At 48.2% G+C, this 21,424-nt stretch overlaps 1 protein-coding gene across 1 annotated transcript; it reads right to left on the bottom strand.

Moving 5' to 3' along the window:
- Nucleotides 1–458: 458 nt before the first annotated feature.
- DPP9 (dipeptidyl peptidase 9) lies at nt 459–20,903 on the bottom strand. Its single transcript, XM_032203572.1, has 21 exons — nt 20,875–20,903; nt 18,765–18,852; nt 15,495–15,748; nt 12,506–12,618; nt 11,273–11,446; nt 10,889–11,057; nt 10,614–10,727; nt 10,183–10,311; nt 9,630–9,691; nt 9,033–9,133; nt 7,368–7,545; nt 6,485–6,650; nt 6,304–6,383; nt 4,641–4,793; nt 4,305–4,440; nt 3,455–3,600; nt 2,719–2,865; nt 2,427–2,579; nt 1,690–1,832; nt 1,257–1,368; nt 459–806 (listed from the first exon to the last, which is right to left on the bottom strand). Exons 2-21 carry the CDS (start codon nt 18,818–18,820, stop codon nt 714–716), a joined length of 2,679 nt encoding a protein of 892 aa, XP_032059463.1. The 5' UTR covers nt 18,821–18,852; nt 20,875–20,903; the 3' UTR covers nt 459–713.
- Between the last annotated feature and the right edge of the window lie 521 nt (nt 20,904–21,424).

Below are 21,424 nucleotides of genomic sequence, written 5' to 3'. Positions count from 1 at the left end.
AGCGGCCATGAGAGAAAGGCATGGAAGGACGTTGTTACCGACCCCAGCCACTTCCTCCATCTGCTCTGCAAAATTAAACAGAAAAATAGAAAAGACTAGTGTTGCATGCTTCTGTAGAGCTCTTCATATCCCCAGGGCTCCATGTTGGTGCAGCAAGGCCAGGACACAGCAGCAGCGATCAGCTCCCCTGGGGCTTAACAATAGGTAGTTCTCTCTTCCCTCCCGCTCCTGGCTTAAGGCAGCTTGCTGATTCAGCTCTTCCATTTCCAACGCAGGCACTGAGTTCTTGCAGGTAAGAGTACAGGAACTGCAGAGGTGCAGCGGAAGGGAAAAGGACCGGGGAGAGAGAGAGATGGACATAAACCTCAGCCTTGGGAGACAGACCACTGTCCATTGATTCCCAGGATAGAGGGAGTAGCAGCAAAAAAAAAAAAAAAAAAAAAAAAAAAAAAGCATTAACAGCCAGGCTGGAGGAGAGGAACAGGATGAGCAGCTGAGCAGGGGCAGACCTCCAGCTTGGAAAGTGAAAGAAGGTGGCACTGTCCAAAGGGAAGGTGCTCTCCACCCTCCTCCCTCGTTCAGGGCGAGACACCCCGACCTGGGCACTCAGCCATTTGTGCTCTGGGTTCGATGGCTGTCGGGGGAGGCAGGAGCGGCAGGGCACAGGAGGGGAAGGTGAGCTGTCAGTGTCCAGTTTGCAGAGGCTTGTGCTCTCAGAGGTATTCTTGTAGAAAGTGCAGCAGCGTGATTTCATAGTGCTCTCCTGACTCAGGGCACCGAATACTGTGTCTCTCATTGGGGTAGATCTGTGCAGAAGCAGAGACGGGACAATTAACCACGAGCAGCTCGTTCAGCACGGACGAGCCTCCCTCACACCAGCCCTCTTCCATCAGGACAACAGGGTGCCGGGGAGGTTTCGAGCACCAGCCCACCCCCCTCATTGCCCTGGCATGCACTGCCACCCCCCTCGGTGTCTCACAGGGCTGGTGGCAGCGACAGCTCCAGTGAAAAAGGAAAGTTCCAGGCCTGAGGGCACGAGCCCTGCGTGCAAGTGCTTTCAGACACATCGGCCAGCAAGGAAGCAGCCACAGTGCCACCTCCCGGCCACCTCCTGGAGCCAAACAAGGCATTTACTATCACCTACCCTGCATCAATATGTGGAAGCATTTGCTTCCACCTTATTCCACTCCCAGGGCAGCGAGCAGGAAACTTTACAGATTTACCAGACCTTCCCACTTCACTCTTGTTCCTCCTACCTGCAGCTGGTAAGGTTTTCCAGCCCGGATTAGCTGTGATACCAGGAAGTTGGTGTGGAAAAAGTGCACATTTTCATCCAAAAAGCCATGGAGGATCAGCAAACGATTTGGCCTGGAGATGGAAAGAGAGGTAGGATGAGAATCCAAGCAAAAAGCTCTGCAGCAGGTCTGAGTAAAGAGCTGCCAGCTGGCAAACTAAAACAGAGCAATGACCAGGCAGCAGTCAGAGGAGTGTAAGGCCACGGACGAGGTCTTTAACCCCTCCCCTGGCAAAGGGGGCTGCGGGAACAACGCCTGAGCTCGCTGCAGGAGGCAGCCCCAGCCACGTGAGTTAAAATTAAACCAGATCAGAACCCATCCATTCTTTTTGTGCTCAGCCGAGGTGCAGCTGGTAGCGTTTTTTCAGCAGATTGCACAACCCCACCGTACTCACTCATTGGGAAGCTTTTCTACGTGTAATGCCACAGAGCCAGCCTCATAACCTTGCTGGTTGTTTTCTGGGATATCCATGTACCGCTCAGTATACCCGGTGTCATATGCCATCCAAACTGTGACAGGAGCACCTGCTATAGCAATCTGTCAAACAAATAGGTGGCAGGAGACAACTTTAATTATCAAGTGCTAAAGAGTTCAAGCACTTCATCAGGAAAAAGAGGGAACTCTTGAAGCACGAAAAAAAAACCAACACTGAACTGTTCGGAGCCTGTCACACAGGCCAGAATTCTTCCACAACAAACCCACATAAAACCCCAGACTCCTCCTCACGCTATTTCTCTTAAAATCAGGCAAATTCCAGCATACCAGCACTAAAAGCTTCCCCCTTCTCAAGGAAGACATGCGGAATGATCCAGAAACTGTGCTGGGGGCTTGGGAAGGGCATTAGGAATAGCACATCAATTATCAGATGGGATGCTAGGCTAAGCCCTCCACTGACAGGCACTGGGGCATGACCCCATCCCGGACACCCCATCCTGCTCAGGTCTCAGCCAGTACGACCTGCAAGCAGAATGCAGGTCTGTAGGCAGGAGCTACAGGCGGGCAGGACTGAGGGACATTTTCACCTGTCCATCAAAACCATCAAGCAAATAAAAGCCAACACTAGATGGCAAGAGTTAGATAAGCTAAGAAAACCAAGAGTCCCACAATGATGCCCCCCATGCCTAGACTCACCTTGAAGACATTGGGTTTACAGATAAGCCCCATGAGGGACAGAAAACCCCCGTATGACCAGCCGTGTATGGCTACCCGACTCAAGTCGATGAACCCGTATTTTTCTGCTACATAATGTAAACCTTCCACCTGGTCCTCTATCTCCACCTGGCCCTAAAAGGCAACAAGGAAGCTCAGGTTAGTGACTTTCTCAACCTAAAAACTTAAGGGACAGAAAAGGTGTAAGCAATGCTCAAGCCAGACAACCTTAGAAAGAACAAATGAGCAAAGAGTCGTTAAAAAAATACATTACCATTTGGTTTTTCAGGGCCCCTTCAAACTTGAGTCCTCGCTGGCACGAACCCCTTCCATCAATTACCACCACAGCATAGCCTAGAGATGCTAGCGTGTTTAGCCGTAAGTACTTGATTCCTTTGAAAGAGTTATTCACCAGCTGCACCTGCAGAAGGAGGTTAGAAAAGTTTCAGAGCCAAGCAGCTGCCTTCCACTGTCTTCCTCTGTTTCACTACACAGGATCCTGAGCTGGACAGCAGCCACTAACTGAGCTATCACAGCCACACAAATCAGGACTACATGCTGGAAAAATCACCTGAGGTTTGAGGCAGAAGTCAGAAGAGACGTCCAAAGCCCTGATGGTAAAATCACAAAGTCATCTAGGTTGGAAAAGATCTTCAAGATCATCCAGTCCAACCATAAACCTGATCTACTGAGTCCCATCACTAAACCACATCTCTTAGTGCCATGTCCACACATCTCTTAAACACCTCCAGGGATGGGGAGGCCACCACTTCCCTGGGCAGCCCACTCCAATGCTCAGCCACCCTCTCCATGAAGAAATTCCTCCTAACGTCCAGTCTAAACCTCCCCTTGTGGAGTTTGAGGCTGTTTCTTTGTCCTATCACCTGTCACCCAAGAAAAGAGCAGCACCATCCTCATGGCAAACTCCTTTCAGTGACCGAGCTACACAGAGCTCTGCCCCGGACAGCAATCCCATGGCCAACACCAGCAGTCAGATGCTGGATTATTACCTGAGGGCCTCCGTACACAAAGAGCACTGTGGGATGCTTCTTCCCAGGCTGGACATCGTGAGGTTTGTACACCATTCCATAGAGCTCCACGTCTGACTGAGTGCGGAAGTGAAAGATCTCAGGCGGGATGTAATCCGGGGGACAACCTGCAGGAGGAAGTTCACACCCAGTGCAGTAACTGACGGCAGGCTCTGCCTCCCACCTAGCCAGAAAAAGCTTATTCTGTTCAAACTTGACCCTAGTCAGGGCTCTTTCAATACCCAAACCATACCAAGACTTGTCAATGCCTTTCAGAGGATCCTCTCCCTGGGAAACAAAAAGCCTCTGTGTGCCTGCATAGGGCAATAGGCCATGCATGCAGTAAAAGGATCACCCACGAACACATCATCAGCTGAGAATCTTCAGGCAAGGCATGCTGTGCCATAATAGCAAGATGTGGGAAGCACATACATGGGTCAAATGGAAAAAGCATTTGCAGAAAAGGTTTGGGTACTGCTCTGAGTTGTGTCTAAGCCTTTAATGGCTACAGCCTTGAAATGAGATAGCCACGACCTCCCAGGTATTTGCCACTCTTCAAACAAAGAACAAATAAAGAAACACCCAAAAACATAATCAAATAATCCTGCACCACTGCTTTCACTCAAACCATGAAACAGTAACATCTTGAAAGCCAGCGTACTGTTTCCTTGATGAGCAATCCACTAGAGGTATCACCCCTGCAAGATAATTCAATTCATTTCCCCATAAAACGAAGTTACTTCAGCCACTTCCTTCTCCACCACCTTTGGCTACCATTAGTAGGAAGCGTATCACAGACAGAACCCAGCACGGACACTTCCACAGAACTTACTGGCTGCCTCCATCATACTGGCCCAAAACTTGGGCTGCTTGTGGAGCGGGTCATCATCAGAGCCACTGAGCTTGTAGACATGCACGCAGGGTGGAGTGCTCACGCTGCTGTAGTGGCTGATGAACATGTCAAAATTCTATAGAGGAGAGAGAGAAGAGTTAGGGGAGCCAGGTCTTTCATTTCCCACATCCACTCTCCATGCAGTTCCCAGACAAAAGCTCCCACATCTCAAGCAACCAAGACAACAGAAGGGTCAGTAAGCGTTACTGGTCGTGACTCGGCACGTTCCCTGTCAGTCAGGAGACGAGGGCACCTGGTATCTAAGAACCAACAAACCTGGCTCATAGAGCAGCTGTGGGAGAAGCCTGGCGTGGTAAGCCGCACAATTTCTCCAGGAGACTCATAACTGACTACGTAGAGGTGGTGCTCCAGTGGGGTGTCCTTTGTGCCTTGGAAATACACCAGTTTCGTCGCCTCGTTGACCCAGATCTAGGTGGAGAAGAGAGGGCTCAGTGACAGAAGGATGACAACTACTGCTCCTTTCCCAGCTCAAACTGTCTGTCCCCAGGCAGAGCCAGCTTAAAACACAAACAGACCATGACAGACTGCTTGCAGCATTAGGAACAGTACACAGCACCCATTTATAAGATAGGCTTCAGACCAACACTGATGGGGAACTGCAAATATTCCAAAGTAATGAAAGGAGGTCACCCAGCTTTTTTGAGAAACTTACAGCATTTGCTTATTAAAGAGCTTAAAAAGCTGGGCCCTGTTCACTGTAGCTTAAACCAGAAAATTCTGTGCTTAAAAATGGTGTCTTCCCATAATAAGTCTGTGCTATAAGGATATGAGTATTTTTTCCAGCAACTGTGATAATGAATTCCCATCTGTGGAGGGATCGGTCTAATAGCCCTAACAGTACCAAAATTCAAGTCACATTAAAATACATTTTTAAAATAAAGCAGTTTCTAAAAACCACCTGGCCAGCCAGGAATAGAAATGACAGCTTTTAAATACTGCATTGATCCAGCAACAGTAACTGAACTGTTTTCCACCTTGCAGTTTCCAAATGCTGAAGCCCAAGTGCTATTTCTAGCTAACACACAGTTTGAAGAGCGCTGTGGACAGCACAGGGAAGAAATACCCAACCCAATTGGCCAGGAAAGCCGGGCAGAGCCCTGTGGAGCAACAAATGCATCAAAATAATTGCTGCTAACACAATTTTAGCCATAGCACATGAAGGGAAGAGCCGTGGCCAAAACCAACAGCATGTACAGTGAGAATCCACATGGGGAGGGACAGCAGGTTAATTGCAGATTGAGGAAAAGCAGCAGAAACCAAACATATGAAGCTGTAGGCCTTTTAAAAGTGCGAAGTGGAAATCCAGATTAATTGGAAATGAACAGACAAGGTCTTTATTTTGACAGAAATCACCTGGGAGCATTAAAGATCAGACTCAGAGTTAATTCCTGAAGCAAAATGGAACTAGGTTCTACAAGATTAATAAAAAATCCTTTCTGGCTATTCCACAACCAATAACAGATACAGTTCCTTCATATTCTAAATTGCTTTATACTCCCCAGCTGCCTTCTTCCTAAAGGGATCAGCTGGAGACCAGGAGTTCATTCTAAGCACTAGGACATATTCCCAATTCACAAGTACTCACTGGGGTTAAAATGCTTCAGCAAAGACAACTATTTTGTGGAGGGGCTTGGGCTTGTTGCTACTGTTGAACCTCAGACTTGTGCCCTTTTTTACAGCCTGACTCACTCGTGGGATTTACTTAAGGAGCAATCTGAAGCCTGATTAAAAAGGCAATCAGTTCAACATGCACTGGGCTACAGCACTTCTGGGAAAAGCATGGGCAGCAATAAAAAAAGAGAAACAAAGTGAAGCTTAAGTAGTTCTAGCTGGTCCCAGGTGTAACAGAGGGCGTAAGTCAGGGCTGAGCAGACAATGCAGAACTGCAACATTGCAAGAGAAAATGAACAACCACTACCTTGGATCCATGCCTTGCCAGCACCTCCCATTCCCCACCAGTCAGGGCAATCTCTTCTTTTATAGGACATTTGAAATCATCTAAAAGAAAGGACGTGAAAATAAATGATCATCTTCCCTAAAAGATAATAGAAGCAAAGGGAGAACACAAAGCTGACACAATGACAAAGTGTGGCTCTTACCCTCGTTATGGACATATGGCTGCACCCAGTCATAGCTGCCTTGCTTGAGGACTGCTGTGACTCTGTACAGGTGACAGAAACCTGTTTTGCATTCGTTGGCTCGGATAAAGCAGAGTTCTTCCTCCTCTCCCTCCGGTTGGATGAAAGGATAGAAGATATCGTGAACCTGTCACACAAGGCAGAAGAGCCATGAGTGATTCCTATTGACACGACAGGATACAGCCAAGGAGGTCAGTGCTAAACTCCTGTGCTTTCACAGGAAAGGAGCTGGCACTGAGGAAAATATCTCAGATGAACTGCTGGCAGGAAAAAGCCTTTCCATATTTTGCTACTCTCACAAAAAGTTTGTGCCCATGTGGAAGACCGTGCGCCTCTGAGCTAGACATCCCACAAGGTGGTTGCTATTCTGACATCTTAGGAATGCCACACCACAAACTTCAGGTCTCTTTGCCAGCACCAAAAAAGTTTATTCCCTGCCCCATACGTCCATCGCCTACCTAAATATGTTAAAATTCCACAGATTAGGCTCATGTTCCAAGAAGCCACAATCTTCTTCTAAAATAACCCCGAGAGAGTGGCACTGTTATGTCTAAGTGTCAGTGTCCAAGGTGCCCGTGTTCACTGAGAATGTTAGCAAGAATTAAATGAACAGCTCCAGCTGTGAGGAGATGGCAGGATTCTCACCTCTTCCAATGCTGAGTGCATGATAGTCTCTCATGGTTTTATCAGACCCCCTAAATTAACACTAAATCCGGCAATACTGAGAGGCAAAGCAGTCTGCTGAAGCATGGACTAAAATCAGACATGCAGCAAACACAAAAATGGTTCACTGTGGGGGAGGAAGGGGCTGTCTGTGCCCTCCTCCCAGCCCTGAGCCTCTTACATTTATCCACACATCAGTGGTTTCTTCATAGATCACAAATGGCTGGACATTTTCTGGCACAGTTTTGGCAAGTTGAGCACGCTGCTCCTCGTTTTCTGGGACAGGAATAAAGAGCGCTGGAGGCAAAAGGATAAGCTGCAGCCGCTGCTGAGGTCTGTCTAGGAACATAGCCCAGGCACTGGGGGAAAGAAGGTGGAGGTAAATGTCAGTACCACAGAATAGACGCCCCTTTGTAACACTCAGCACATGCAACCCTTTTCCCCCCGCTGGCAGAAAGGATTTGGGCATCTGAATGCAAAGCTTTCCTCATCATCTCTGCTTTCTAATCTCCTGGAAGCTTTGCCAACAAACATGTATTTGCCAGACATCTCTGGTATTTCACAGGGGTATCGTTCAGACAAGATGTCTGATAGATTTGCCAGTGTCTATTCCAAGGGACCAGTTAACAGAATGATGTCTCCAGAATGTAACTCTTCCTTGGACAGCCCCTCTGTCAGGAGCACCATTTGCTTTCTAGCGAGTTCCTAAACTACAGAGAAGCTAAAGTAATTCATTTGTAGCTTCCCTGTTGCACGCTGCACTAGCAGGGAAAGGCACAGACCTAAGACAACTGCCAAGTGAAGGAGTCGCTTCAGTCTCAGCCTTGTTCCTCTCCAAGGAGAGTCATTTGAAGTGGTGCTGCACTGCAGGCCTCTCAACATGACAGATGGCAAGCCACTGCTGCATAGTGTGGCTACCCCAAGGCCTGGAAGTGCATCAAGGGAAGTTTCATCATTAAGACAGACTTTCAAAAGAGCCAGTTACCCCTAGCACCTCAGCGACTGTGGATTTCATGAACTGATATATTCAGCACATTTAGATAAGCTCTGGCGCAGAACACAAGAGCCACCTATGGGATTGCCTTCTGCAAAGCTGTATGAATTTAGTTTCCAGAGCAGACAGTTATTAATGGTGAGTTACAGAATGCAATTTTCAGAGACAGTTAAGTCACCTTAACTCGATCTGGACAGAAACTAGTTAAGAGTAAAGCAAGCTTTAAAGCTCTTAATTATTTTCCCTCAAAAAATTGAAGCCAACCAGAGCGGTGTGAATTCTGTAACTACTTCAGGCAAGGCTGGCCAGCACAAGGCTGTCGCATTGCATTTTGAGGCACAGCGAGCTATGGGAGTACACTGGTCATTGAGCAGTCCTTTCTCCACATATGCACGAAGGACATCGCAGCACACAAACTGCCCACTTTCCCTTGATATACTTGGCGTTGATCACAAACTGGACCAACAAACAACAATACGATTGCTTAGAGTACGTTCTCACTTTCATCAGAAAGCGTGTTAAACATCTTCAACTCAAAGTAATTCCCTAGGGCTGCTCATTTGTCATTTCCCTTTGTCACTGCAGCTCTGCATTAAAACCTACAGCTCATCACCCTCGCCCACATCTGATTATTTCCCACTTTTAGGATGTTAAAACACTAAAGAAGCCAAATTCTCTTGTGCCATTTACGACACTCATGGCTTTAAAAACAGGTCATGATTACATTACAAAGCTGGCTACAACACAACACAACGTATCGTATGGCTACAATACAACTCAATCTTGAAGGCCTAGAACAGTTCAGCCAGGGAAGCCCTTGGGAGCATTAGTTTGGAAGAAAAACTTATGTACTATTTGCCATCTCGGGTCCATCCAGCTCGGGCAATGTACTCCACAGTCGGGAACAATGCAGCAAATGGTTGCACCAGCTCCTTGTCCTGAGCGCACACAATCTGCAGCAAAAGGAAGGTTCAATATCAAATCAGACTGCTACCGGACTTGCTCGTATGGAAGCTCAGTGGAATGGGAGAATAAGGCAGTTGTATCTACTGGCTTCAGAAAGGGCAAAGCCAGGAGAAGAAAACCCTTTAACAAATGGCAAGAAGAGAAAGGAAAAACAAGTTTTAAAGCACCATGAGTTTGGCATTCAGCCACAGAGAAGGATACTATCATGGAATGAAGCCCGGGATTAGATCCAGCTTCAACCCTCCAAGCTCTACTATTGACAGTGTGGTCTCTCAGGCTAATTCCACTTCTCACTTTCCTCTCCTCTCCCAGCTGCCTCTCGAACAGAACGATACTCTTATAAACACATTGGAGAATCAAGTGTTACAAGAGGATGAAAACAACTGCTAACACTATTTAGGTTTCCCTAGTGACCTTCTCTTAATTCTACGGAGCTTCAGAAGCAGTCAGCCCTTCTGAGCAATAACCCATCGTGCGACTTACCTTTCCCTTGCTGTCCGTTTTAAATTCTGCCAGTTTTAATGTAATCTTGGGGTTTTTGCTGCCTGCAAAAAGTAGTGACAGAATACCAAGATGAGCTATAGTTATATCCAGTACAGCTTCTAGATAAGAACCAAGCCTGGTCCCTACTGAAATGGCTGTAAGCCAGTACACGAATAAGAAATGATGAGTGCGAGCAAACACCGCTGTCATCACAAGAAGTATTTTGGGTAGAGGAAAAGTTTGCCTTCGCCTTGCCTAGGTGGATGCGTATGTTCTCAGGAGGAAGAAAGCATTCAAAATGTATTCCAGAACATGCCATCAGATATATTTTGTTTTTCTCAACAATCCTTTCATCTAGGCTGAACTTTAAATCCCATTCCCTCCTGCAGTACGCTTTGGGCTCAGAGACTCAATTAGGCCCCAACGTTTACAACCAGCTTCTAAATCCTGGTAAGGACTTAGATTAATCATGCAATGTTTATAGCACAAATTCCTCTACTTCAGCCAGCAGGAGCCAAGAGTTGCATTAACAGCCCCACGGTGCTTCACTTACCTGTCCTGGGGTACCGATAGGAGTCTGTTTTTCTCTCCTCCAAGGCAGGTGAAGGAACATGAATGATCTCCACCTCTGACTCATCTACTTCCTCATACAAGATCCGCAGTGTTTTTAAATCCTCTGAACCTAGGAAAAGATACCAGGCATGTATGCTGCAGTGTTTTCCAACTGTTTCTGACGTGCCTGGAGCACTGTGGTGGTACGCCCTAGAACAACAGCTTTGTACATCTCCTGTATAGCCACAGCTCCCAGTGACTACCTGCAAATGCTCCTCAGAGCATAATTATATCCCCTCAGTGTTCCGTTCCTCCTGGCAGCCTCTCCAGAAACAGATCAAACCAAGGCCAAAGGAAAGCCATGCTCAAAATATCATTCACAGCAGGGGCCAGCAGCAGTTGTAGTGTCAGAACTTGATAAGCAGAACTGACCTTCTGTGGAAGCTGTCGGACACCACCAATAGCCTGTGAACCGATCAAACTCCTCCTGAATGACAAAAGTGGCTACACCAGCAGACTTGGGGTCATCCAGAACATTGGATAAGCCTGGACAGGAAACAAAGAACAGAGTGCATTTACATCACCTTGGCAAAAGCTGATCCAGAAGAAGAATGTCCTTGTAAGAAATAAGCCATGAAGAAATAAGCTTTTTCATCCCAAATTTTTGTCAGAATTTTCTTTTGAATCCAGCAAGAAGGACCAGTTACCTTTATGGCAATATGTCATTCGCTTCTCCTCTCCTGTCTCAATATTTGCTACCCACAGATCATTGTTGTTAATAAATGAAAAGAAGGCAGGGTCAGCAGGGCAAATCTTGGGATCCATTCGTGGCCCTGTGCACTGAGTTTTGATCTCCAGAGGTTTCATCGGAGACACCTACAGCAACAGAAACAAAAACAGCTCTGTACCAAATCATCTTCCAGCTTCATACTAAAAGACTTTAAGCCCTGGATATAGTACAGCCCACAAAATGAGGACAAACATAGCCCTGACAGGACAAAAAAAATTATCATAACCAGATACACACGTGCAATAACCCAAAGCGTTATGTCCGCCTCAGATGCCATTCATAAAACCATTCACAGACTCACCATGAAACCATTCTTGCCCCCATCTCGACAATGGAAGAGGCTGTTGCTGGCCTGGAAGAGGAATAGGCCGCTTTCACTGTGGAAATCGTAAGATGTTATACCAAAGACACCAAGTCGCTTGCGCTCTCTCAAGAGTTCTTCTTCTCTAGAATACATTCCATGATGAGGGGTTGCCTAGTGTTGAAAGAAAAGAAAATCTAAAAATCTGCAAGGAGAGAAACTTTCACAACAGAAGAATGTTTTTAAACTGGCACCAGGTAGACTGTGAATGCCCTAAATAATAGAATTCACCAACCCAAAACAGTCAGCAGCCTTATCACACCGGTCCAAAACCACCGTACCCTAGGCTATAGGTGTGGCCCAGGAGGAATAAACCAACTGCAAACCCCAAAGTTCCCTCTACGCAAGAGCTGAATTGCCAATCCATCATTTCTGCAGATGGTACTTCAGCATGAACTGAGGACAGCTGCACTTGCTCTGCTTATGCAAATCAGATGTAACCAATTAACTTAATGACGCTATCTACAGCCCTTCACAAACAGTTTCCATGTCAGATACTGCACACAAAACCTCTTCCAGGGATCTTGAATTACCCTGAAGGGGACTAGCAATCCAAATGGGGTCAAGACAGCTAAATTCTATTCCAATAGGAACCTTCCCAGAATGGAAGGGACACCAACACCCTCTGCTCCTTTGCTCATCAAAACCTTTGGTGACAAAGAACACTACGATACCGTGATCAGCAAGGGGAAAATTCACCCTTTCTGGTTCTCCTGCAATCCAGTACAGAGCGGAAGCAGCAGCTGAATCCAACTCTCCCAACTTCCTTAAAAGCTGAGTACATAACTTGCATTCCAGCAAGCACATTAATAAGCATCTTAAGAGCCCAGTGAAGGCACACTGAGGAAAGGTGCAGTGTCCTGATAGCTTGTAATTTGAGGCAGGCCACATGCTAGCTTACAGAGACCTCTTTGCTAGCTCAGCCCTTTGCCTGCCACATCAGCTGCAGTTTCACACTTGCTGTCAGCTCCGTGGCACACGCAGGTGACTATCTTGTATTATGAAATAAAGCAATTATCAATGCCACATTCCTACAAACACCAATCTGTGCCTTAAAAACTGCTACGCTGTTCCTTCCACTGGTCAGCAGAGCAGCACTCACCAGACCAGCCCCACAACACCAGCCAACTTTCCCAAGAACCATCAACCCAGACTCTTCACACTTCTACTCACCTGAAAGTGATCCAGCATCTGTTTCCATGACAAGAGTAGCAAGGCCTCCTTCCGTACCTTTTTGGGAATTTCTGAATAAAGAAGGGAATTCTCTCGGCTACCATATGGCATTCCTATTAAGAGGACAAAAGCATCATCCCATTTAAGATTAATCTTAATTACAGCAGGCGAGCTGTGGGTGCCCCATCCCTGACAGTGCCCAGGGCCAAGCTGGATGGGGTTAGGGGCACCCTGGACTGGCTGAAGGGGTTGTACCCACGGCTGGGATGGGACGGGGGGAGCTTTGAGGTCTCTCCCAACCAAAACCAGTCTCTTATGGAATTGCAGAGGGGTTCAGTGAATCCAGAGGCTTTTACCAGCTGTCATTTCCAAGCAGCTCTCAGTTCAATCATGGAATACTATCCAACTACATTAGCTTTAAACAGAAACTTCTCTAGGCAAGATTTAATGCTAACCAACCTCTTCAGAGCTGGTTACATCCATTTTTCCTCTCTCTGGACTGTTCAACCCACGCCCTAGATCCACTCTGAAAAAAACCACTCCCTGAATGGGTGACTCAACATTACTCTCCACGTTTCTCAGCCAGAAATTTGCTACAGGGACCTCATTCAGGCCAACACACCAGGCTGAGAGAGGGAAAGGAAAAACTTGGAAGCTCTGGAGAGCCCATTCAGATGTAAAACAGTGTTCTACATAGTCAAAAGACCTTGTCATTTTACATAAGCTTTTGATTATGGTCAAATCGTATAAGCTACTGGCCTTCATCCAATTGCCAAAACAACCGAGAAAACATAGAATACCCTGAAACTGATTCTGGCACTTTCAACAGAATCAAGGACCATGAACTTGCCCTCCGTGTTTGCTGTAGAGATTCCCCAGATCAGAATTTAACACAGGAAACGTGCCCTGGTACTATCTGCTCTGCACACGTTCTGGGCAGAACAGAAAGATTTCTGAGCCTGTTAACCCAGCAGTGCAGTTACTTAAAATTAAAACTGAAATATTAATAAGTGCTCAGGAAGCGAAGCAATATGTGAGCATATAATCCTCAGAGATACAGAAACACCAAAGTGCTGAGCATGTGGTGTTTAATATAAGCAGCATCTGCCATGATACAACATAGAAGTCTACGGGGACAGCCCAGGAATGATTTAAGATGCCCAAACTGAACGAACTGCAGATAGGAACAAATTACTGTATATACACATTTGACGCTCATGTGACTGTGACCTGGACTTCATTTCTCCTTGTTATATTACTACTTTCTACAGTGACCTCAGACTGACTACAGTCAATTAGCATCTTCAGGAAAAATATTGCCCTCCTCCCCAAAAAACATGATAACTGCTCTCCAGTGAAGAAAAGTATTCAGTTCCTACAGTAAAGTTCTTCAGAAGTCTTCACCCTACTCCAACACAGAGCCACTAACAGCATTCACGTAAAACTTTGAAAATATTGTCTATCATTGGGACAGGAATAGCATGATGGTGTTAAATAAGAGCCACTGAAATGGGTTCTGAGTATTTCACACGCTGTGTATGGCAGGCAACCCCAAAGATGCTTGATATGGCAAGAAGAAGGATCGGCACTTCCACTTTGTAAGGAATGCTTGAGAAATGTACCTCAGAACGACCCAGCAGGTACTGATCTTAAATGTTGGGTCAATGTGCTCTGTGCCCTGCACATTTTCTTAGGGAAGAAAACACTGAACAGGCATTGGTTTAACTTCTTTCCTAGTTCTGGCTGCTGTAAAACCCATGCAGAACGCTGACCAGCCAGTAGCTGCTCTGGTTGCCATTTTATTCAACAGAAGAACATTAAAAATATACTAAATTAGCCACTCAAAACACCTTAATTCTTTAGTCACCCAGATCAAAAACTGTATCAAAGTCAAGGTGGCTTTGAAAAACATTCAGTTTTAAATTAAGTCTCGCTGTTCAGACTCAACAAGAAAAACATGCTAACTCTGGAAGCTGCCCTTTACAGTGGCACTTGGGTAATGAGAACGTACGAGGGACTGTAACAAATCAAGTCTCTGACACACAGGAGCTGCTTAACGATGAAACAAATCAGCCCCTTGAATCCAGCATCCTACGTCCTACAGTGACCTACACTCAACAACAAAAAAAAAAAAGAAAAAAGCAGGGTCACTTTAGAAAAGCAATCAGCTCCATGGAGCATTGGGCAATTTCTTTACTGGCCTTGTAAAGATCAGCTCATGCCCCAAAGCGTAACAAACCCTTTATAGTCCATAAAGCTTCCCATGTTCCTAACCACAAAATTATCCAGCTACTAAAATCCAACCACTCTGTCACTAATTACACTGTAGCTCCAAGTCTAACGATGAACCTGTACAACAATATTCTGCTGGCTTTCAATCATACTGTAAGAAAGATATTTCTCTACAAATACCAATATTGGTCATTCCTAGCAAGCCTTTTTCTTCTCCGGCTTTCCAAAGCATTCTACCTACATAATGCTTAACAAAGCAGGGGGAAAACAAGTTGCTGCTGTGTCCCCCCAAAACACCTAGAATTTTTTAATATACATTTAGTAATTTAGTAATCCAAGAAACTGACAGTGAGTTTCTTGGGAAGTCAGCCTGGTTAACCTATCAAGTAAACCCCACTTCTCTTAAGTCACAGAGACACATGACAGTCCTGAGTTTGAGGAACAGCCCACCACTGGACTGGCCTGGTTACAAAAAGGACCCTGCGTTCATACCTCTGTCACTAGGTAGGGCTGACCAGCCAACACTTCCCTTTCTTGCCAAGCAGCAAGCCTGTAGTTAGAGCACTCATCTGGCTCTGGAGAGCTCTCTGCTCAGTTCCAGGCTTTGCTACAGATTCGAGTGTGCAATCTTGAGCGATGTTACTTCATCCTAGTTCCCCTATCTCAATCAGAGACGCTTCCCATCCTTCGCTCCCCTGTTTAGATTGGATGCTCTCCCACACCATACTCACACCCAGCGTCTGGCATGCTGGCTTACCCAGGTAATAAAGACGATGAGAGTGCGGGCTGGACTCTTCTGTTTTCCGGACAAACTGGAAATCATGGGGAGCTTTGTTCACTATCATGCCCGAATACTTCCTGCTGCTGTGAATAATGTCACGCAGCCCATCCCAAGAATGCTTTTGCACCTGGAATTGGGAAGGCACATCCTCCATCTCAACCACTTCAGAGCTGTCTGATAGCGCGTCCACTGCAGTCATCTTCTCTTCCCCTTCAGAACTAGACAAAAAACTGAGGGAGGAGTTGAGGGAGAGAATTAAGCCATAAAATCAAGCAGGCACACTTTGTTGCTTAGAGAAAGCTCTAAGCATGTAACAAACATAACAGAAGAAGCACTTCTTAAACTACAGACCTAGGATTCTATGACCCAAAGACTCCGTTTTAAACATACATCACTGTATGGAAGGGAAAAGTCAATCTCCTGTCTCATACCCAGTCCTGTAAGTGGAGATACTAAGCTCAACAGACTCACTTCCAGAACTAGTTCTAGAAGCAAGCTGCTAAAGAATGTCCAAGAAGCAGATTGTGGTGCAGAAAACAATTCATCAGCTCGACTCAAAGAAAAACAACCCCAGGAATTTGGATGGGTAAATCAAAGCTATGTCCGATGGTAAAGGCATATAAACTTCTGTCCTGGAAGACCATGTAAGTGAAGTCCCCTTCCTGCCCTGAAGGCAAGCCTGATCAGGCTTAAACCTCTGCAAGTGCTAAGCAGAGCAGCTCACTTACCTGAGGAGCTACTGCAGCCAAAATCGATGACAAAACAGGAAGAAACAGTGTAATTGGCTTTGCTGGCTGCAAGAAGACAGCAGTAACAGACCCTTGTCATATCCTGCAAAGTGTGGCATGCATTCCTCATGGGCTTCCAACCTAGCAGTTATTGAATTAGAGTCTACCAAAAACGCCTCCACATGCAACTACAGCAAATGTTAATTTGAGGAGAGGTGGACTAACTGACTTGCCCAAGGTCAGTGATGTAATCTACTACAAAGCAGGAATGAGCCTAGGACTAGGGAAACCAGTTTCTGTCACCCCATTTGAGAAGCTGGATTTCCCTGCACAGGAACACCGTCGTTGTTTTCAGGGGGTTTATCTGGAAGATTGTTTCAAAGAATTTCAGAAGAACTTCAGTTTACTGCAAAAAAACAGGGCTAGAGAAGTTTGCTCCATGGAGACGGAATTGCTACCTTTGACGCATCATCAAGATGGCAATCCAGTGACTAAGGATAATACCAGAAAAAATGCCTCCTTCTCAGCAGCCTCAAGATTTACATTTTTTCAAATGAGGTATTTCTTGAACGCTGCTCGTCTTCTGGGACAGCTGCCTGCATTCTGACAGGAGAGCAGCTTCTGAGATGTAGCTGTCATCCTTAAGTATTAAGCAGGGATTACACACGAAGCAAATCTTGAAGACTCCAGCCTCAGGAAGATGCACGACAAGTTCTTTTCCAGTGGATAAAATCAGGGAAGAGGGGAATGGTTATTTATACCACAAGAAAACATCCACTCATGCCCATTTTATGCCATGAGTGTTTTTTGAGACCTCTGAGTGTTTCTAGAGGATTCCCAACCAGCTTACACGTTCTAACAAACTTTCTAAAAGGAAGTTCTCACCCAGTTTGGCACTTTAGCCGATTACTGGAGGAGATGAGGAAACCTAAACCAAAGTACACCTTGACTTCCTTAAACCACAGGCAGACAGTACAAGGGCTACCTTCAAATTGTTCAGTCACTAAATTGTACAAAATATCTGGATAATAATGGAACAACAGGAAAAAGCTCCCGAAATAAGTCTGGAGGTGCTCCCAGTACCTACCGCCCAGCAGGAAAAAAATCTAAACAATCCACAACTTGAAAATGAATTTAAAAAAAAAAAAATCCAATCAAAGTTGGGCAGGAAGCCCAAAACCACAGAAGAGAACGTGACGGGATGTTCTGAGACTGCGAGAGCGTCTACAGCCTCCAGTCTATCTGCTGACTCCATATCCAGGGTTCCCATTACAGCAACTCAAATCTCATCTGAAGGGAGAAGCGTTGCCTATCAAAAACACGTGACAAGACCGCGAAAGCCCCTCGGCTGGGGACGATTCTCTCAACTCAACCCCAGTGCAGGTCAAGTCAGTCGATCAAAATAATCTGGCTTTGGCTGCAGATACTTGACCCCGCGGTCACTCTCTCCCAGCTGGTGAAACCTTCTCGCGAGGGAAAGCTGCAGGTTTAAGGTCTCCAAACAGGCAGCTCCTGCTCACTGCACAAACGTAATGCTGGTCGCTGCCCCAAACCAAACAGGAGGTCAGGAGCCCTTCCAAACTCTCTTTCCATGATTTTATGATTCTCTAGGGAAGCCAAAGGCACAACTTTTGGCTTGGTATTATTATAGGCTTGGTGATTTTGAAGTAAAACAGTGGGATAGGAGAAGTATCCATCCTCACCTGTAGGCAAAGTTACAGATGGAAAATGCCACAGTGATAGCTGGAGCGTTGTAGAGTCTCCTAAAACTTAGGTCCTGCCACAACATGGGGTAAAATAAAAATCCAACTGCTTCATCCATTGCTACAGCCATCTCTTGGCCAGAACATAACAAGTATTGGCAGCACCACGCATGGCGTAGTATGAGGAGAAACTTATCCAATGGAAACTGCAGCGTGAATTTTGGGATGAAATTACTCAGAAGGGATTTTGACCAAGACACTGATTCTAACAACCTTAAACAGCCTCAAAGCTTCCCCATCAACGCGGCACACGTGAGATTCACACCTCCCTGGAAGGCTGTCCTTCACAGCCCTGGTGCTGAGCTAATAATTTGGATGATTCCTGATGCTGCAGCAGCGCTGCCAACCCCACTTCCCAGAGCATGCAGCTATCCCTCAGGTGTCTCCAAGCTCACTCACCCCGTTTGTTCTGCCGTGCCTAGCGCGTTCGGGTGCATCAGGCAAACATCCACCAACTGCTCTCTGAGGGGGAGCACGATAGCGCGAGGACATCAAGCAAGGGCAGGTAGGACAGCAGGGGACATCCGGACAGGGAAAAAATATAAAGCCTGGTATTGGGAGCCCGTGGAACAAATTAGCTCCCTGAGTCACTTCCTGACCCCCAGCTCCTGACACAAAGCTCCTCAGGCAAAATCCTACCCATGGGATTTTTCAGAAGCCTCGTTTACCCCACGAGGAGCTTACTGGTGTGTCGCACACAACACAGGGTGAGGAAGAGCCCCAGGAGTAACTTGGAAATGTAGAGGGAACCTTACCTTCTCCAACTTCCTGCAGTCTCGTTTTCCAGACGAACCCTCTTTATCTTCTGCATTAACTACTCAGCAAGCTGGGCAGGACAGGAAACTAGGGAGGAAGATGAAAAAAACAAACTTCATATAGCTGCAGTTTCCCCTGTCACAGGAATCCAGCCGTATAAAAGCATCCTCTGTAGGTCACACATCCAGCTGAGTGCAGAGGCACAACCAAAGTCCTCGCTTTGTGCTTTGCTGCTCAAATCCGTTCTGCCAGCACACGCCAGGTACTAACAACCCGGACAGAACTGAGGGATTCCTTCACCTGAACAATGAGAATCAAGGAACCCTAGGGCCTGCCTCTCTCCTTCCTGAAAAATTCTTCTTACAATCTGAGAAACCTCAAGAGCAGCCCTTTCACGCCTCTCCCCAAGTCCTGAAACTTGAAGTAGGAGCACCAAGAACACAGAAAAGAGAAGTGTGATCCTTGCAGTTACTCACAAGAGTCAAAAAAAGGCCACCATCAGGAGCCAGGCAGAGGGGTGGCAGCTCCTCCGCTGCCAGCATCCCAGTCCCACCTGGGATACAAAAACCAGACTTGCCTTCCACGCCACGCTGCTTCCCTCTGCCTTCAGCCTGGTGCCACGGAAGGAACGTGGCTCACCCCACAAGCCCATTTTCGAGGCCAGCACTGCCTTCACCACCTCTGCGCCCAAGCACACTGAAGTACAAAGATCTTTGTCTCCTCGGGAGAGCTCTGAATCATGGACACACCCGAGCCCTGGCCCTATCTTCTGCTGCGGCCCCCGGTCTGCCCGGCAGCCCCGTCTCCACCACGACCACACTCACGGAGCAGCGGAGGAAAGCAAGGGTCACAAAAAAAAGCATCAGCGGCGAAGTTCCTGAACTGCAGAGGAGAACAAAGGGGGGCTGAGGAACAGCCCCTGATAATTTAAGGATAATTTAAGGGCAATCTTCGCTGCGAGCACAAACGGCCCCGGGAGCGGTGCTGAGGAATGCTGAGTAACCCGGGGCCAGCTGAGCCCGCGCCGAGCAGGGGCTTGGAGGCAGCTCCCCAGGTCCCTGTTAATCTCCATTATTCTGAGATTTGAATGATTCAGAGGAACACCTCATCCCGCCCACCACAGGTCACACATTTCCCCGAGAAAAGGCACAATAACGTCCTCTGATGCTAAGCCCAGAGAAAGGAGAGGGAACAGAACGGCCGTGAGAGGCCAGGCACCGGCGTGAATCGTGCCAAGGAGCCCCCGAGGGGGCTGCAGGTGCCTTTGGGATGAGCCACGGCCCCGCAGCCACCCCACAGCCCCTACAAACGTGGCCCTGTCACGGCTGGAAGCATTCAGAGCACCTTGTCCTAAAGGAAAGCAGCTGGGGGTGGGATAAATCGGGGAGGGGGACACAACGTGACAGAGAGAGACAAGGTTTGGGAAGGGCTGCCAGCAGCTGGAGCCCCGTGGGGTTGGGGCAGGAGGCGCTGCCAGCTCCTGGTCCTCTGGGGGAGGCGAGGAGGGGAAGGACAGGCTCCTGGGGGGGGGGCACATCCCCATCACCCCCCTGTTCCCAGCCACGGAGCCCCCTCCTCACCTTTTGGAGGACAAACAGTGGGGGCAAGTTACGGAAGGACACAAGTCACAGAGGGCAGGGGAGGGTGTAAGGCACGGGGGGGGGTTGGTGGCCATCCCAAAACACCCCCCCGGGGGGCAGAAAAACAACCCCGAGCCCCTCAGGGATCCCCTGAATGGAAGGGGGGGGCAAACTCCCACCGCTGGGGTAAGAGGAGCTGGAACCCACAGCACTGGGGGGGGTGGGCAAGTTACTGGGGGGTGGGCAAGTTACTGGGGGGGAGAGTAGCAAATTATTGGGGGGGGGCAATTAGGAATGGGAGGCAAATTCAGGGGATGGGGGCAGGTTATGGGGGAACGGGGGGGTACGAGCCATGGGGGGGGCAGACGGGCACCCCCCCAACCCCCCCTCAGCTCAAGCTCTCCCCCACAGGGGCGCGGCCTCCGTGCCCCCCCCCCCTCCCTCAAAGGCCGAGCCCTGCCCCTCCCTGAGGCCGAGGCTGAGGCAGGGATGAGGCCGCCCCCCCACACACACCCCCCCCGTTACTCACCCCGGGGCTCGGCGACCTCCCCCTGAGCGGCGGTGGGGACTTGGGGGGGGGGAAAAGGGGGAGGCGGCGGCGGCGGCTCCGTCAGTCCCGGTCCATGCCCCGGCAGCCCCGGAAGCGGGGCGGGGAGAGGGGGAAGGGGCCGGGGGGGGGCCCGGGGGAGGGGGCGGGCGGGCGGGCGGCGGGCGGCGGCCTCCGCTGCGCGACCTTTGGCCCGGCGCCGGAAGTGAGCCCCGTGCGCGCGCGCGCGCCTGCGTGCGTGAGGCGGGCGGCGTGGCGGGAGCGCGCACCGGGGAAGGGAGGGGTTGGGGAAGGGGGTGAACCACTCTGTGGAGAACGGGGGGGGGGCGGGGAGGGAGGAGCTGTTCGGTTTAGTGAGGGCGCAGAGGGGAATAACGCACGGTGAGGGCACGGCCTCGCCTCTAACACCCGCAACCAGCCCTTAAAGCATCTTTCAGTGCTATCGTTGCGCAGTTTGGCCGCTTCCATAGCTAAATTCCTCCCCCGCGGTGCCGCGAGGTGGTTCGGCCCAGCAGGAGAAGGTTGCTGAGGG

Source organism: Aythya fuligula, chromosome 26, assembly GCF_009819795.1.
Source record: "Aythya fuligula isolate bAytFul2 chromosome 26, bAytFul2.pri, whole genome shotgun sequence".
NCBI lineage: Eukaryota > Metazoa > Chordata > Aves > Anseriformes > Anatidae > Aythya > Aythya fuligula.
This window is presented reverse-complemented; position numbering and strand designations above follow the sequence as displayed.

Coding starts and splice junctions, on each gene's coding strand:
- DPP9 (XM_032203572.1), bottom strand. CDS start 18,820: ATGCAGAAGATAAAGAGGGTTCGTCTGGAAAACGAGACTGCAGGAAGT. Junction 10,312..10,613: donor TCCGACAGCTTCCACAGAAG/GTCAGTTCTGCT, acceptor ATCTTTTCCTAG/GTTCAGAGGATTTAAAAACA. Junction 4,794..6,303: donor TGGCAAGGCATGGATCCAAG/GTAGTGGTTGTT, acceptor TTCTCCACCTAG/ATCTGGGTCAACGAGGCGAC.